The following is a 19,156-nucleotide window of genomic DNA, read 5'->3' as shown; positions in this document are numbered from 1 at the left end:
TTTAGCAACTAAATAACAGCTTGATGCTCAGGTATTTTGAACTTGTGCATATATGAAGAGCTCTAGAAATACGACTTTCAGCTGTATGACATGATACAGGCCAAGAAGACATCTGAGGATTTATAAAAACATTTGTTCTTTTAACAAGTTTTCTTTGTTTACATGCAATAGAAAAACTACATTACGTTTTCTTTGGGTATCATTTAAGCACTTTTAAAGGTAAAATCTGATTCTTAACTTTTTCAAGACATTGAGTTCCTTAGTAAATAGTTAAATGTACTGTAAGTGGTACACTGGAAAAAGCTGGGAGACAGATGATGCCTTATCTCTAGGCCTCATTTTACAGATTGGTTTCATTTTGAAATTTTCCCAGAAAGTCTCAGCCAAGTAATGCTCATATCTTCTAGGAGGTTGGGATAATTTCAGAACCTTCTCTAAGACATGGATTTATCCCAGAACCTCTAAATTCTGCCAGCTCTTTCCCCAGATTGGATTTAAATATTGGAAATGGCTTGTTTATTTTAAAAGACACCCATATTAATCTGTTACATTGCTGTCTCTAGAACTGTTCAGACCGGACTTAATCTGTCCTAGGGACATTGGGTATGGTAACAATCCAAAAAGCTTTGGTAGAGTGGAGTACAGAAATCTATTGGCCTTAGCATATTCCTGTCTATGTTTTGTCTTTCATTTGGAAAATGTATTATACACATCCAGGAATTTGCTTACTGAATTTTCTATTGAGTATTATGTCTGATCATTACTGTTTATAGATTAGGCAGCAGTAAACATGGAAAAGGAAATTGTCTTAATTTCTAAAAGTGAAAAAGATTTATTAAGTATACATATGGTATAATTATCATGATAATAAGTATCATGCATATTAATTGATTGGATATTGTTAATATATGTGTAAGAAAAGATCAGAAACTTTTCCAGCTCTATTTCTTTTTTTTTTTTGTGGTACGCGGGCGTCTCACTGTTGTGGTCTCTCCCGTTGCGGAGCACAGGTTCCGGACGCGCAGGCTCAGCAGCCATGGCTCACGGGCCCAGCCGCTCTGCGGCATGTGGGATCCTCCTGGACCGGGGCACGAACCCATGTCTCCTGCATCGGCAGGCGGACTCTCAACTACTGCACCTCTAGGGAAGCCCTCTATTTCTTTTTTGAAGCATCCTTTTCCTAAAAGAGCCAAGAGACTTTTAAATCTGAGGATTCTTTTTTTTTTTTTTTAACTGTCTCTTCTTTTTTCCAGGGTCAGTTATCATACTAATTCTTTTTGCTTTTTTTTCTCTTATGGTTTTGATTTTCCTCAATAGCTGGTAATCCTTAAATGAAGGACTATGTTAAGGAGTGGCTGGCTCTCCTGTGCAGCTGAATAGGTCTTTTTAACCATAAAATCTCTCCCTAGAATGATCACTAGATTTGTGTAAGCTGTTGAATCCCACACATTGGCAGACCTCCCTTTAGCGTGAGTGGAAGGGAATAGGCAGCCTCACTGTGTAATGCCAAAATAAGAAAAACTACTTTGTGTATGTGTGTGGGTGTGGGTAAGAAGGACTTCAGTAAGTTTTGTGCCAGCTGAAATTGCCATTCCTTTTCCCCCTCTGGTTCTACTGTAGCAGTTATTAACCATCTCCATAGATAAAATACCCATGCTGTCCATCCTTCCTTGATACTGTTTGTTAGAGAACAGATCCTGAGGCTTTAGCTGAGGTTTTCTTCAGCTAGCTGCTCTTCACCCAATGCGTGTGTGCATGGCAGGGGTGGGAGTGGGCTGGGGGTGGGGTGGGTTTGCTGGTGTTCCAGGAATGGCTGTTGAGTAGACATCTTTAATAACACATCTACTTGATTAGCCACAGTTACCCATAGTCCATGCCTGTTCTTTGTATGTACTGACTCTGAGCGTGGAAGATGGCATTCTCTTGGAAGGAATCGCTGCATTTGCAGTGCAGCATCTCTCCTGCCAGTTCTGAGCCGCAGTTTTCTCTGTTCAGGGTTATCTCCAATAAGATCCTATCTGCTTTCCACCTTCCTGAAATTCATCAAAAATATTGATCTATTAATAGCTCTCTTGTTTAAATCATGTCCATGCTTTCACTCATTTTGTGTATTTTATGTTTGTTTCACCCATTGAATCTTGGGAAGGAGATGAAACAAAGGCATTATCTACTTTACCATCTTATCAGAAACCTTCTTCACTGGTATTTTCTATATAGAAAAGTCATTGTTTATTGTATTAAATTCACTGATCTTTTTCTTGGAAACTTTATAAATTTCTAGCCAAATGTCTTTTAAGTTTATATGGTATCTTTCCCTTTTAAAAAACTATGAAACATTTCAGACATTCCCAAAGAATAGGAAATAATATTACAAACATTTGTATGTCCACCAATGAACTTAATAAATAAAAACCTTTTAAATATATTTGAGGCCTACTATGTAACCCTCCTCCAACACATTCCCTCCCTCCTTTGCAGAGGTAACCACAGTTATGAATTTGGTGTTTATTCCTATGCATGTCTTTTTCCTTTTCCTGTATATATCCCTAAACAATCCCATATATATACCCCTAAACAATGAAATCATTATTTTGCATGCTTTTAAGTGTTCTGTAAATGATATCATCAAACTGTACATATCTTCTGTAAGTTACTTTTATTATGCTTTGAGATTTATCTATGTTGATACCTGTAGCTCCAGTTCACTAATTTCCATTGGTATATAGTATCCCACTGTGTGACTGTAACTAAATATTTATTCTTCTCTTTATGGACATTAATATTATTTCTAATTTTTTGTTGTTAAGAAGAAATAACATTTTTGTACATCTTTTTTGTGCATAATTATAACAATTTCTCCAGGACAGTGTCTTTCAGACATTTTTTACCCATAATCTATGGTAGTAAATAAAATTTACATTGAAACCCAGTAATTAAATACATATTTATATGAGTACATTATAAATAATGGAAACAAGCATTTCATGACTATACCTACCCTTACTGCAATCCATTCTGATATATCCTAGTCTATTCTATCTCATTAAAAAATGTTGGTCTCACAAAAAGTTAGTCTCAATCTACTGAATTGATTTCTTGACGAATGAAAAATTAGTTGCAACCTGCATGTGAAAAATAATGCTCAGTGGTGGATACTTTGGAGAAGCATTGCTGGGTGCCAGGATTATGCACATCATTTCATTTTATCAGCTAGCACCACGTTTTTCTCAAAGTGGTTGTACCAAATTACATTCCCATCAGCATTACCCGAGGGTTCCTTTAACCTCACAACCTTAGTGACACTTGATGTTGTCAGACCTTTTCATTTCTGCCAGTCTTGTAACTATAAAATTGTATATATTATATTGAGATTTTAATTGTAATTTCCGATGAGATTGAATGCCTTTCATCTTTTTTTCATTTTTGATATTGAGATTGCCTCTTCTGCAAATAGCCTTATCCTTTGCCCACTGTAATAACTTTTTTCTTCTTTTTCATATTGATCTGTAGTATTTCTTTTGTTTCTGCTGTCTTTTGAGAAACAGAAGTAAAAATCATCAATGGTTTCCTTTATTGTTTCTTCTTTTTGTTTGAAAAATCCTTTCTTATGGGCTGAGGACATAAAGGTATTTTTCTGTGTTGTCTAACAAGAGTTTTAAAGTTATTCTTCACATAGAGGTGTTTCATCTATTTGGAATTCACTTTTGCTTGTGATGTGCAGTTGAAATCCAATTTCTTTTTTTTAAATTTTCTCATGGATTACCAATTGTCCCAGCACGTTTTATTGAAAAGTGAATTATTTTTGTTCTTCCCGCTCCCCTTGGCAGTATCTTAATTTAGCAAATTAAATATCCACACATGCATGGGTCTGTGCCTGGCCTCTCTGGTCTGTTTATTTGGTCTCTATCCATGTTCCAATATAACACTGTCGTAATAACTATAACTTTCTCTTATGTTCTAAGAGCTAGTAGAATGAGGTCCCCAATCTTCCTTTCCCTTTCCTTCCTTTCCCAGCCTTCCTTCCTTTAAAAAAAAATTATCTTGGTCTTTTCTTTTTCTGTATACACTCTGAAAATAGCATGTTAAGTTTCACGAATAACCCTACTGGTCTGTTTGATTGGACTATCTTTTAAATTGAAGACAGCTGACGTTTTTATGACATTGCAGGCTCAATATCATAATGTGAACATGGTATATTAATATGAATGGCATAGTATGACTAGAGCACATTTCTCAATTCATATGTCTCATCTGATGATTGTTATGCTTTTCTCCATAGAACACTTATTTGTTTTTTGTTAGATATCTTCCATATATCTTATACTTTTTTGTTGTCATTGTAAATTTTTTTGGTCAGAAATAGATTTCTTACTGTTATTAGTATATGGAACCACAGTTGGTTCATTGACCTTAAATCCAGAAACCTTGCTCAGACACTTAACAATTCTAATAATGTGTAGATTACCTTAGATTTTCTGGTTAGACAATTATAATTTTTTTTGAACAATGGTAGTTTTTCTTTAATCATTATATATTTTGTTTCTACTTATTTGATTGAGCTAGACTGAAGTTTGATTTAACCTTTAGTACAAAGTTGAATAAAGAAACAAAAGTGGTCATCCTTGCCTTATTCCTGATTTTAAAGGAAATGCGTCACTGTCTATGTTTGCTAACTGCCATTTATCAGACTGAAGAAATTGTCCTCTATTTTTAGTTTGCTTAGAGTTTATATTATGAATGGTTGTTGGATTTTATTCAATAATTTTTCTACAATCCTTAGACTGATCATATGGATTCTTCTTTAATCTTAATTTTGAAAATTATATTACAAGATTTTTGTAATGATAAGTCATTCTAGCATTTTGGGTTGTTATGTATGTTATGGGCTATATAGCATACACATTCCTTTTTTGTTTGCTAATATTTGATTCACAATATTCACAACTATGTTAATAAATGATATTGGCCTGTAATTTCTTTTTATTGTTCTTTTCTGCTATCAAGGTCATACTGACCTCATAAAATAAGTTGAAGAGTGCTTCCTGTTTTAATATTCTGTGATTCCCTATTTTGATTTCCTGTTTGGTATAAATCTCAGCTTATATGAGATAAAGATGATCTGTTCCTTGAGTATTTTGGTAGAATTTTTCTTGTAAAATAGTCTGCATGGTTTTAAACCGTTGACTCAGTGTAATAGTGGACATCAGTTTTGATACGTTGTAGTTTCCTTTCATCTAAATTCTTATTTTATTTTTTGACTGCTCTATCTATAGTCTTGTTCCTCTTGTGACTTCTAATAATGCTTATTTATACTTTCTTTTTTCTTGATCAGTATTGTCTGAAGTTTATCTTACTAGTAGTTTCAAAGAACCAGCTTTTAGCTTTCTTGAACCCCTCTTACAGCTTTTAAAAATATTATTTTTTTGACTTTTGTTCTTATCTTTCTTAGTTCCTCTATTTAAAAATTTTTCTCTCTAAAGTTTTGTGTTAGGTATTTGATACATTGGTTTTCAGTCTTTTTTATTTTTTGATGTAAGCATATAAGGCTATAAATTTCCCTCTAACTGCCACTTCAGCTTCTTCAAAGAAGTTTTGAAATTTAGTATTTTTATTATTATTTAGTTCTAAATATTTTCTAAGTTCCATTATTTCTTTGATCCAAGTGCATATTTAAAAGTGTATTTAAACTTTTTGATATGTATGGATTTATTACTCTTTTTTTGTCATTCTTTTCTAATTTAATTGCATTGTGGCCAGTGAATGTTGATTATATGTAATTGGTTTGTGTTAAGGTTTGCTTTATTGCCTAGTCTGCAGTTACTATTTATAGTCAATACTTAGTATATTTGCCTAGTACGTGGTCAGTATTGAAAGCTATGTTTCTAGGTGCTTACAAGATTTAAATTGATGTATCTTCCTGGTAGATTGTTTCTTTTATAATTATGTATTAACTGCCTTTATTACTAACTCCTTCATTTTGTAAGTATTTTATCAGCGTGGGCTACATGCCAAGCACCGTTCTAAGTATGTAGTATATATCATGAAGCTAACAATACTTCTTGCCTTAACATTTATTTAGTCTAATGTTAATATCAGCTTTCTTTTGGTGGTTTTTTCCCTGGTATATGATTTTGATCCCTTAACCTTTTTAAAATTTAAAATTTTGACATAATTTCAGAAACTGCTGCAGCAATAGTATAAAGAATTCCCAGTACCCTTCACTCAGAGTCCTTAAATGATAACATTTTAGTACATTTGCTTTATCCTCTCTCTTGATCATTCTCTTTCTTCCCTTCTCTTTATAGCTACCAATCTCTCTATGTATATATTTTATACTTATAAATATATATGTATAAAATATATATATATATTTATTCTGAACCATTTAAAAGTTGTAGACATAATGCTTCTTTATTTTCATATACTTTAGTGTGTATTTCCTAAAAACAAGGAATTCTTTTACATAACCATATTATCAAAATCAAGAAATTAACATTGATCTGATACTAATATCAGATCTATAGTTCCCATTCAGATTTTCCCAATTATCTCAGTAGTGTCCTTTATAGCAAAAGAAAATCCAAGATCATACATTGCATTCAGTTTGGTTTTTTTTTTTTTTTTTGCGGTACGCAGTCCTCTCATTGTTGTGGCTTTTCCCGTTGCGGAGCACAGGCTCCGGATGCGCAGGCTCAGCGGCCATGGCTCACGGGCCCAGCCGCTCCAAGGCATGTGGGATCTTCTGGGACCGGGGCACGAACCTGTGTACCCTGCATCGGCAGGCGGACTCCCAACAACTGCGCCACCAGGGAATCCCCGGTATTTCCAATTTTTGGCTCTAACAAATAAAGCTGCTATGAATATTCTTGTGGTCTTTTATTTATATATTTACTTTGGTGGACATATACTCTTATTTCTGTTACATAAATATGTAGGTGTATCATTACTGAGCCATGAGGTAGCTGGGTGTCTAAATTTATTAGAAACTGCTAAACAGTTTTATAAAGTGATTATACCATTTTACACTCCCACCAGCAATAAGTGAGAATTCTAATTGCTCCACATCCTTGCCAACATTTGACATTGACAGTCTTTATAAGTTTAGTGATACTATGATTTTCATTGTAGTTTTAATTTGCAGTTACTTAGTGACTAATGATACTGAGCGTCTCTCCAATTACTTATTGGCCATCCTGGCATATCCCTTTGTGAAGTATCAGTTCAAGTCTTTTGCCCATTCAAAGAAAATGGGTTATCTTTTTATCCTTGAGTGTGGTGGATCTTTATTCTAGATTCAGTCCTTTGTTTTATATATGTATTGAATGTATTTTCTGCATGGCTTCCTTTTTGCTTTCTTAACAATGTTTTTGATATGTAAAAGCTTTAAATTTTAGTGACATACAATTTATTATTTTGTTTTCTTTTATCATTAGTGCCTTTTTTGTCTTGTCTAGAAAGTCTTTGCTTATCCCAATATCATAAATATGTTCTCCTCTGTTTTTTCCCAGAAGGCTTATAGTTTTACCTTCATTTTATGTCTGTCATCCACCTTTAATTAAATTTTGTGTATGGTGTGAGATGTAGAGGTCATGATTCATTTTTCCCAAATAGGGATGTCTGTTTGCTCCATTGCCTTTTATTCAAAAGACCTTGCTTTCCCCATTGAATTAAATTGGTTTCTTTTTCAAAATTGAGTTATAATCAAATGTCTTTTTCTGAACCTTCTATTCTGTTACATCTATTTGTCTACCATTATGCCAAGACTATACTGTTTAATAACTCTAGCTTTATAATACATGGAGATATTTGGGGAGATCATTAATTTAATGAATTTAATTTGCTTAGATTTTATGTGTGAATAAGAATGATATTTGGTTAAAAGTATGGTTAAGTAAATTTAAAAGAGCTCTTTCAGTAATAATGAAATAAAAATTCAAAGTGATATTTTATTATTGGTTAATCATAAGTTTATTTTCACCGGGTGTTACATAAAATAATTGTGAGATGGTATCTTAGATTTGATTAAATACGATAATTTTATTACCATACCTAATATTTGTGTTTTATGAATCTGCAGATTCATTTCTTTCACTAATTATGGGAACATTCTGAGCCTTTATATTTTCAAATATTGCCTTCTCCCACTTTCTCTTTTTCTACTTCTTACACACCTGCTAGACATGGTATGGACCTTCCTGTTCTAGTTTTGTTTCTTAAAATTTCCGTCATTCTTATTTTTCTCTCCTACATTTCTGCATGATTTTTACTTCTTTAATGCTATCTTTCAGTTCACTAACTTTCTCCTCAGTTTTGTCTAATCTGATTTTCAGTCCATCCATGAGTTTTTAATAATGACCATAATTTTTTGTTTCTAGAAGTTCTGCATGGATTAAAAAAAAAAAAAAAAACGCCCAGATACCTTTATTTATAGCATCTTTTTTTCCTCATGTTTTGATTCATTTTATTTCTCTAATAATTTTAAACATAGGTATTCCATAGTCTTTATCAAGTTATTATATTTTCTTAAGTTTTTGGTAATTCTACATTTGTTGCCTAAAATTTATGCTTACTCTTGCTCACAGTAATTTTTTCCCATAACTTGCTCATTTGGGATCGTCCAAATGCTGTAAAATCTGAATTGAGTTTGTGTCTTTCCAGTGAGTTTCGCCAGGAGTGGTGGGGGCAAGAATGCTGGGGACCCTTTTTATGAGGAGTCTTGTTAGATCATGCATGTGATGTAAATTTGAACTAAAAATTCAGATGTGGAAAGGCCTATGATTGTGAAATTGAGACGTTTTCTATTTTTCCTCATAGCTGTTATATCTAGCTCTCTTAGATTATAAAGACTAGAAATCTCTTAGTCAGAGCATCAGTGCGTGTTTATTAATCTGGTTTTTAGTTCCTTTTTATTTGGGGGGAATTAAAACAGTGTATAGAAGAAAATCAGCCTGAAAGAGTAGCTTGCACCTAGATTGACTGATATCTATTGTCATGTAATGAGTAGTAAATAAATATAAAAAGTAGGTACACATATTAATGCCTTTGGATAATAGAGGCAGATAACGGACTTTTTCCATGGCAAATAAAAGTGTGATGAGTTGTTGATATGACGGTTTACACATTATTCCTCATATAATATGTGTCTGTGTTACAAAGTGATGGCTATAGCAAGTAGTTATTTTGGAATTAATTTTATAAAGCTTTTTATAGAAAAGAATACTTTTTTCTTTGTTTTTTTTCAAACTTATTCAGTGCTTTGTTAATAAATCTGTTTTTACTTCTCAAAATTAAAATAATTACCCATACATATTTTAACTCTGACTTTTTTGTATAACAGAATAGATAACAAAATGAGAGTAGCCGTGATTTTATTATAGTCATCTTTGTGCTCCTTGATGCGTGCCAAAGCCTCTATCTCTTCATCCTTCTTCTTCCTTATTCCTCTGCAGGAGGCTGCTCTAAAAATAGCTCCAGTAATAGATGTTCTACACATAGTCAGATTGTTGAATCATTTAGTTCTTTTGTGAAGTTTAGGAATATGTAAAACTCTCTGAGTTGAGTAGGACAAGCATGTTTCTAAAACAGCAGGTCATTATTCTTTTGAAAAATAAAGAATTATAATCCTCTCATAATCTTGTAGTAAGTAATTTTTAAGGTATTTTTAAAGGATTATATTTTTTAAATATATAAAATGGTTTTGAGTCTTACTTTAAAACATATTTTGAATGTGATTCTGGAATCGTGTTTTGTTAAATATAATAAATTTGACACTAAGAGAAGGTTAACAGAGGAGCTATAAATATTCCCCTATATATAAATACTTTATTTCATCTTCTTTTTCTTATCTTAGGTATGTTATTGCCTCTTTGTAATAGTTTCACTGCCTGTGAAATAGTTACCTCCAGAAAAGAATTTCTGGTAGTGTTTGACACTTGACAGTGAAATAAATGTGCTGACTTTTTCTCAGTTATGAGGATTTAGCTTTCTTAAATTATCTTTAACCCCTTATTCCTCCTTTCCCAATTATTCCAAAATAATTATATATTTTTTTGATAAGCAGATTATTGAGTGCTGGCTTCCCCAAAGTGGCACCAGAATAACCTGCTGATAAAGAAAAACTGAGATTATTACTTATTGGCAAGAAGAGCACATTTCCCTGACATAGTCTTAGTCATGTCTTTAAGGGCTAAGGCAAGATATTTATTTTTGAGATTTCTTGGGGGTCTGGTTTAAGGTGGGTCTTTCAGTGCAGTGGCTTCAGATTGATGAATCTATGATATAATAGATTAGGATTGTCTGGCACAGCAAGATGAGCTTTTCAAAGTGAATATTGGACTATTATGTTACATTTTTGTTTTCTCTGGCATTAATAACTGTCTCACTTCTCCCATTAATTGAAGGTTCTATTGAAGTACCATTAATTAATGTCCAAACTTCCCAAGAGAACTCTAAAATTCTTCTCTGTATTGGCAAAGATCTCAGGTAATCTATGTTTCATTTTCTCTCTTCAAAGATACCCCTTCTGGAGCCCTCCGTCCTCTGTCTCTAATGTAGGCTGTTTGCCCTTAGGCCTTCTATGGAGATGACTTCCTTGGATTTCTCTTGCCTCCCTCCAGTAGTGAATCAAATTTCTGGATCTTATGTTTCTACATCTTTGGTTTACTCTCATATTAGAGCAACCATCTTCTAGTAGCTTTCAGCAATCTTTTTTTTTTTTCTGTAAATAACTCATGCATAGATAATTGATACGATCAATAGGATGTTTTCTTTTTGTCTATTGTAATGCTAGAAATTCCTTACAAAGTATATCTTAGAATTGCTAGAAAAATTAGTTACAGTTTTCTTATAGGAATGAAATTTGGAACAACAAAAATTACTGTGGGTAATTATTTTGCTTTTTAAAGTTCTGGAGAGGCTATCTACTAAACTGGTTTTGGGGTATGTGTAGTTGAATTCTGATTTTTAGTTTTTCAACTTGTGAATATTTTTTATAGCTGTATCAGGTAATGAGAGTTAATAATTTTGAAAATTTGATAAAAACTTATGGTAAAATTTTGTTTCTTAAATGAAGATAAGTACAAAACACTATAATCAAATAAACTTAAAAACCCTTTTCTCACAATTTATACCTGATGTAATTTGAGTTTATATTTTAATAGCAAAAATATTATGTCTTGAAAGGCATCTGTGTGTCTGTAGTCTTTGAAGGTGGTAGGCTGGGGCTCAAAGAGACAAGTGTATTTTTTTTTAAGGTGCCTTGATTCAAAGGAGATTCCGACTACTGCTTCTCAGTTTCAACCAGTTAGATGTCAGCAAACAATGTTTATGCCCAGAAATATCTCACGTAGTTTCCAGAAAGAATTTAGGAGAAGAGGGATTCCTCAAACAGAGAAGGCTTTCAATCTGGCTGTGACTCTAAACTTCTAGAGACCAGATAGGAAGCAAGCTACCCTTTCCTTTGGAAATTAGGGCCCTGGAACAAAAAGAGGTAATCCAGCTCTCCTCCCCTCGCCCACTCTACTCTTATTCTGGGAATATCAGAGAGAGGTAGCTGGTGGAGATGATTCAAGAAGTTTGCCAATATATAGAGCCTGTCACCCAGTGAGGCAAATTTGATTGTCTTACTGTTTTCTGAAGACTTATTCTTTGACCATGGTTGAAAAACTCTCAAAATCACTAACTCACATCTGTGGAACAGGCTTTTCAGGGGTGGGCCTGAGAATGGTAATGCCAAGTGAACGGTATACATAGCCAGTGTTTTGATCACTGGTAGTTGTATTTCTTTTACATGGATTAGGGTCTAAGGGGTTGAGAGAAGGTTGAAGAATGGTACACAAGGGAAGCTATGTGGGAGAATGTCTTAAGCCAGATTCATTTCTCCTACGTCCTCTCAAAAATCAGTGAGACGTGGCTCTGCCACAATTCTGTCACTTTTATGGTTTCTTGGTATAACAAGCTTTTAAAAATAAATAAATGAACTGTTTATGGAAAAGCTGATCTTGTCTGTAATTTTAATGAATTGCCTGAATTTTTATTGGGTCTTGGAAATAATGGTAGTTTTAAAAGGGAGGAAGAAAAGGAGGGAGGAAAAAAGATGATGACTTATGCACAAACAGTAAAACAGGTTTTGATTGGGTTTAAATATTGGTCACAATAATATTTAAAATGTACATACTTTTATTAGCATCATTCAATCTCATATAACTAGGAATTATTTTAAACAATATTGCCCTTAAAAATGAAAAACATTTAATATGAAAGTAGCACTATGTGTAGTATTTTAAAGAGCAGAGCATTGGAAGTCAGGATGACTGGAATCTTGTCCTTCCTTCCACGCTGCCCCTGTGACAACCTCAACTGTTTACTTTTTCTTATGTGAATAATATAGGTAATTACTAAGCTTCCTCTCAAGATTCTGGTATTCCAGAATATGTCATACTTTTCAGAAGGTTTGTGTCTTTTCGCTTACTAAAATTAGTAAAAAATCATTTGGGCCCAAATATTTCAATATTTGCTAAAGGTAACTATGTTTAAACAGCAGTGTTTTGCTCAGGGGTGCTGCACCTAAACAGAACAGCATAGATTTCCAATTGTAAGAGTCTCTGATTCTTGCTTAGATTGGAATTTGTCCTTAACGATGCCCTCCGTTGTCACTTATTATGATCTACTTTTAGTGTTACAGGGGAATTGTCAGTGTACTGGTTCACTTGTAACTGAGTGGTATATTTCTGTGGGTTTGAGAATAGAGAGGTAAGTAGCTTTGAAATTCTCAGTACTGTTTGGAAAGCTGGTTGCATAAACTTAAAATTTAAAGCATTTGAGTAGCTTCTTTTTAGGAGTGAGGTTTAACAAATGTTTGGTCATACTGTATTTGTGCTACAGTTGAAATGCTGAAGTAGCATTTTGGCTCCTTTCCCAAAAGCATGCTCGAAGAGGCTAGCAGCAGCAGCATCTCCCTCTGTTCTCTTCAGTGCTTTTTACCTTGTGAGTGGTGCAGCTTGTTCTGCGGATGTACTGAAACCCTCCCATTTAATCTGCAGTGTAGAAGAATGGAGCTCCATCTCCAGTAGAAATCAGTGGTCTAGCAAGGTTGCAGTAAATAGAAATGACTATATATTTCAACAGCTGAGCAAGAAGACATTTTTTAATATTTTTCTTCTTTCAGCTGGTAAATTTTTACTTTCTGTTTCCTTCTAGAGAGATGTGGATAATTTGCCCTGCCTCCAACGTCTGTTTCTCAGCTTCAACAATATATCTACGTAAGTGGAAACTCCCAACTTGTCATTTATTAATAACTTGATTGTGTGGGTTCTAGTGCTTTAAATTAAGATTGTAAATACCTTGGAGTAATTTATTGGCATGTAAGATTTTAAGTTGGAAAATGATAGGGCTGTCTGTGACAAAGTTCTTTGTGGAAAAACAAAGCTCTTGTGTATATTAGTGACTCTGATGCTAAAATGATGAAATTCGTATGATATGTGTTTTTTATAATTATACTTTAGAGTTGTTCCTTTGTAAAACATGTACGTGGAAACTTCAACATATATTTTGCTGTCCTTTGTTTGACGCTTAACTGCACTAGTCAGTTGAATTAGAATTTCTTTCATAAATTATCATCTACAATCTGTGTAGCTACTAAGCAATTTTGACATAGCAGGCTATGTTTGTCACTAAGCCACTTGCATATTAGGCCATAACTTCGAACTTGGTATCCCTACTTAGAGAACTAATGCAGCTAGAAGACTGTATATTAGAATATATAAATGTATAAATTTTGTTTTCTAAAGATTTGAAGCATATCATCCTTTCTATTGTGATGACACATCATTCAGTGTCAATATGGAAGATTTCAGAATTGGAGCTGAGACGGGCAGTCAGACTTTTCAATGCAGAAGGAGTAGCTACCCTTTCCTAATTCTCTCCTTCTCCTTCCCCTTTGCCCCTCAGTTCTTTAGTTTCACTTCAAGACTGTTCTCTGAACCTACTTTTATAGGCGGGTCAGAACTAAGTATAAAAGTGTTGAGAGCACATCTTTTCCTGAGCTCTAGGTCTATGTTTCTGATTATGAAAAACCAGTTGAGCTTTTGCACATTTTCTGTTTGCTCTGTTTCCTATGTTAACCCCACATCCCTGTACTGTATCTCTAAAAGGTAGAGATTAAGTCTGGATGCTGAATTTTGCATATAGGCGTTGTTTCAAAGGAAATACCCATAATTATTCTCTTATTACGCTTCTAAAGTTTTCTGAAAAACTTTTAATATTCTCTTCAGTTTAGGTTGAAGGCTGTTCCAGGGCTTTCATTTTCTTACTGATTGCTTTCTTTGTGTTTCTACATAGGCTTAGCCCTCTACCCTCCCCTAGTGCTTCCAGGTGATCTGCTTCTGAGGTCAAGTACATTTTCTGCTCTGTTCCTGTTGATGCCTATGGCCCAGGAGATGGTATAGAGAATATATTTGATCTGGGAGGAGAGTGCAAGCCTTGAAAACATTTCCATGAGCTTTACTTAAGGCATAAATATCTCAGATAGCTGGGAAAGTAGATGATCTGTAGTGATAATTATGGTATCCTCATGTCCCGAGTGTCCTGCTATAGTCCTGGCTTGATACAGTTGCCTAATTTTACAGTTCAGTGACCCAGGAATAACATACAAGAAGAGCAGAAATAGCGGTATATAAAGGTAAAAGTACCTTTTAGGACTTTCTCTGGATTACATAGTAGGGCTTTTTGGTTTTGACCAAGTTGTTGGATTCTTAGAAGTCCATTTGCATAAACTATTACCTGGTGGAAATTCAGAAAGTTCCAAAATGTGATGGCACCCTACTGCATTCAGAGAGCTTCAACTTGGGATAAATAGGTACCTATTTAATGGTAGGTTGACCATGGCCTTGGTGGACAGAACCATTTTTGCATGTTTTCCTGCAGATATTAGAACAGTGCATTTAGTTCTGCTAGTAGGCATGCAAGATATATTTAGAGAATGAATGACACATGTCCACGTCTATGTATCTGAATAGAACCAGTGCCTCTGGTCAAAATATCCCTCAGAGCGTGAGGAAGACAGAGACACGAATAGGTAATTATAATACAGTGAGTTAAACTTAGTTGTGGTAATACGCAGAGATACTAGAAAATGTAAATCACTGTGGGGAAGGGAAGTAAAGGAAGCCTTCCTAGAAGGAGATGGTCCCTGGGCTGAGCTCTAAAGCTCACTTTACCTTTAGTAAAGTGAAGGGTATTTGGACATTCCAGGTAAGGGCACAACCTGGGCAACGTAGATGCAGAAGGCTCAGAGTGGACTCACTAGGTCCAACCTGTGGGCACCTGCAGTGAGATGCTTGCCCTTCTGCTCCCCTACCCCTATACTAGCCTCAGGTCTTCCTCCAGCTCATGGAATGCTGGAGGGACCTGCCAAAGTACATTTTATAATAATTACCCTGAGAGAAATATTCTGTGGCTAATCAAGAGGATTGGTTATATCTACTTCATTCTTCAGATGTGTTCATTTCATTATTCAGCTCTTCTGAGGTGCTGTTGTCTGCTTGATTTGTTTTGTTTTTCTTGGCTCTCATGATCTTAATTTCCAAGTAGTCTGCATTTTTTCCTCTAATGGCTTATTCTTGTTTTATGAATGAGATAAAGTTCTTTTTTAATTTCTAAAATTTATTTTTTCCCCTGTTGCCTGTATTTGTTCTTTAAACTAAACAAAACAAAAATGCTGTCTTTCTTTTGTTCATTTGTTCTACGCTTATTTGGATGGCAGTTCTTATTTATAAATGAGAATCCGGATGAATTGTTTCCTCAACATAGGTTAGAAATATCACTGTGAATGCAAGTTATAAGGTCTCTGTCTGCAGAGGATATAGGAGGGAGGAGGAAGAATATCCACCCAGTTGGACTTTGCTTTATAATGTCCACAAGAAACTTGCCTTCTGGGAATGGGTGCTCCTTTTATGTCTTGGCCCAGATGCACTTACCCAAACCACTGCCCTTCTTCCCTCACCATTTTCAACCTGGGGACAATTCAGGAGTCAGCTGCTTTGAGGGTGAGAGGCTGGCAAATTGTTACCAAACCCTCCGATAATTACTGGATAACTGACCCATATCTGCTGGCAACGTTTTCTGCCTCTGATCCTAGTGAATATTCTGAGGTTCTGCGGGCAACATTTACTTAACAATGATCCTGTTCATTTCAGGTTTTACTGATTCCATCTGCTTTATATCTTCCAGAAATTCCTTAGTGTTCTGGTCTCCTGATGGAACTCTTCCTGGTTTTCTAGTATTGCTAAGGATATTTTCATACTTTTATGTTCAGTCATTTCAAAGAGATTTTGAGAGGGTGTAGAAAGGTAAGAGCATGTGCTCAGGCAGCCATTCTCATAACTGTCCTTACTTTGGTGATTTCCCGAAATAGGCTACACATAAAAATATCCTTGGAAGCTTTAAAAACACATAGTCCTTGGTTCACTGCTGGGTAACCTGCTCCAGTAGATTTGGAGTGGGGCCAGAGAGCTGTATGTTTTCAAGGCTTCTCAGAGAATTCTGATGTGCAGTTTGATGCTAGATTTGGGAACCACTGAGTTATGGCACCCCAAAATAAGAATATTTGTTAACTTAAAGATTACTATTTTATGTAAAATTTCCTTTCACAAGGAAAAGCTTTTAGACAAAAATATTTTTCAGGGGTAAATATGTACTACCCTCCGGAGGTAGTTTATGATCTGTAGCCAAAACCCAGGGTGTTTCATCTCTTTTCCACAGAGGCAATGCAGAGTTCTGCTCTTCATTACTAGGTTAAGTTGTAATTGATTCTTCTTTCCTGTCTCTCTTTTCCTTCATTCTCCAACGCAGAAAGTTTTTATGAGCTTTTTTTTTTTTTAAACAAAGGAAGATGCATTTATAATTCTAGTGCCTTCCTTGCCTAAAAGGGAATGGTTACTGTTGCTTCCAGAACTGAGGGGATGTTAGTATCATTGGGAAAGGAGTCAAATACTAGCCAAGGTCAAGTATCAGATCAGGACTCTTAGTCTCATATATTCTTTTTTTGAATTGTGGTAAAATACTCATAAAAGTACCATCTTAACCATTTTAAAGTATACAGTGCAGTGGTGTTAAATACATTTACATCCTTGTGCAGCCAATCTTCTGTTGCGCAGAACTCTTTTCATCTTGCAAAACTGAAATGTAATACCCATTAAACAATAATTCTCCATCCCTCCCTCCCCAAGCCCCTGGCAACCACCATTCTACTTTCTGTCTCTATGAATTTGACTACTCTAGGTACCTCACATAAGTGGAATCATGCAGTGTTTGTCTTTTTGTGACTGGCTCATTGCCACTTAGCACGATGTCCTCAAAGTTCATCCATGTTATAGCATGTGTAAAAATTTCCTTCCTTTTTAAGGATGAATACTCATGTATGATCCTTGAGGTGGCATGGAACTAACTAGAAGAGGGAGCTGGCAGAATGAACCATGACTACCTCTTCATCCTCACTGTCTTCCCATAGTGCCCTATGAACTTGCCCTGTTCTACCGAACTTCCTTAAACATCATGCTCCCCCTTGCCCACTCAGTCTTTGCATCTACTGTGGCTTCTGACAATAACATTTTTTCTATCCTCTGTCTGTCTGAATAACACCTGTGGATGCTTTAGATCTCAGGTTAAATGACACCAAGGGTTCTCAAACTTTAATATGCCTAAGGATCATCTGGAGAGCGTGCTAAAATGCCATGCTCGGGAACCCGTCTTCCATGGATTCTAATTCAGTAGTTTTAGATGGGGCTCAGGAATTTGTATCTTTAGCAAGTCGTGCAGCTGACTTAAAAATACCGTTGGTCTGTGTTTTTCAGACTTTGAGTCAGAACCCATACAAGGATCCTAAAGTCGATTAGTCAATTTTAGTTCAAGACCAGAAAAATAAAAACAGAATAGAGAATATCAGTTTGTTAAGCATTGTAAGGGTGAACACTGTCTCATGAAAAAGTTATAGTTTTAATATACGTGGGTGTATCCATGCATGTGTGTGTGTGTGTGTGTGTGTGTGTGTGTGTGTGTATTATTTTACTGTAGATATTTGGGAACTGGGTTACATTGTAGATATATTTCTCACTATAGATTGGGTTTAAAAAGTTTAAAAAATACTGTGGGGTCTTGCTACATGCTTTCATAGCTTCCTATATTTCTACTACTATTGCAGTGTTCATAATTAATTGTACCTTCATTTTAAATTATTCTCCCTGCCAGATTGTAAACTTGACTGAAGGCAGAGGAATGTCTGCTTTGCTCACTACAGTCTCTCTAGCATCTAGCACGTATGTGCTCTTAGTTGAAAATTTGTAACAGGAATTTAGTCCCTCAAATATAAAGATTTTTCTGTGTGGTCTTGTTTTGGAGGGCCCTCTTTCTTGTCATTACTAAGGCTTTTGGACTGCTTAATGTCTGGGCGTGTGAGGTTTAAAGGCTTAAGCAGTCAAAATTATTTTGGTAGTTGTTTCTGGCTTCCAGATCAATATACTGATTTGCCAGTAAGGATCTTGCCAAGAACTTCTAGATATGAGACAAATCTATAGAAACTAAACCTTCCTGTTAGACTGTGGTGTATTAAGGGTAGGGTCGTTGATATGGTTTGTCCCAGGGTACAGGCAATATGGAGCTGCAGTATCTGCAGCAGTAGAGCATTTATATGGTCATTTATACTTCAAAAACAAATAGACAAACAAACCCAACGGAAGAGAGATCAGATTGGTGCTTAGCAGAGGCAGGGGGTGGAAGGAGGAGGAATTGGAGGAAGGCAGTCAAAGGTACAAACTTCCAGTTATGAGATAAATATGTACTAGGGATGTAATGTACAACAATCTAACACTGCTGTATGTTATATATGAAAGTTGTCAAGAGAGTAAATCCTAAGGGTTCTCATCACAAGGAAAATGTATATATATTTCTGTTTCTTTATTTTTGTATCAATATGAGATGCTGGATGTTTACTAAACATCATTGCTGCTTCTTACCACTATGCACTGGAAATTTTAAACAGTACTCCTTCCTGCCAGTGTAGACCTCTCATATATCCTTCTTCCCCTAGTAAGACAATGGTATTTGGACTCTGCTTTCTCTTTATGATGTCATGGAGAATTTTAAACTAGGTTTCCATTTTCTT

General features: G+C 35.1%; 1 protein-coding gene across 6 annotated transcripts in view; it reads left to right on the top strand.

Moving 5' to 3' along the window:
• LRRC49 (leucine rich repeat containing 49) overlaps nucleotides 1-19,156 on the top strand; it is a 128,846-nt gene that overhangs the window by 23,530 nt on the left and 86,160 nt on the right. For 4 of the 6 annotated variants that reach the window (XM_030875088.3, XM_030875087.3, XM_030875089.3 and 1 more), the window contains one exon: nucleotides 13,198-13,259. In XM_030875088.3, coding sequence (XP_030730948.2) covers nucleotides 13,198-13,259 — 62 coding nt within the window. Of the gene's footprint in view, nucleotides 1-12,731; nucleotides 12,751-12,999; nucleotides 13,090-13,197; nucleotides 13,260-19,156 lie in introns of those variants that run through there. The other 2 variants (XM_060294048.1, XM_060294047.1) reach the window with 2 other exon arrangements.

The sequence above is a fragment of the Globicephala melas genome, chromosome 2 (genome assembly GCF_963455315.2).
Source record: "Globicephala melas chromosome 2, mGloMel1.2, whole genome shotgun sequence".
In the NCBI taxonomy this organism is placed as follows: Eukaryota; Metazoa; Chordata; class Mammalia; order Artiodactyla; family Delphinidae; genus Globicephala; species Globicephala melas.
Note: the sequence above shows the minus strand (reverse complement) of the source record. Positions and strands in the feature narration are given on the sequence as shown.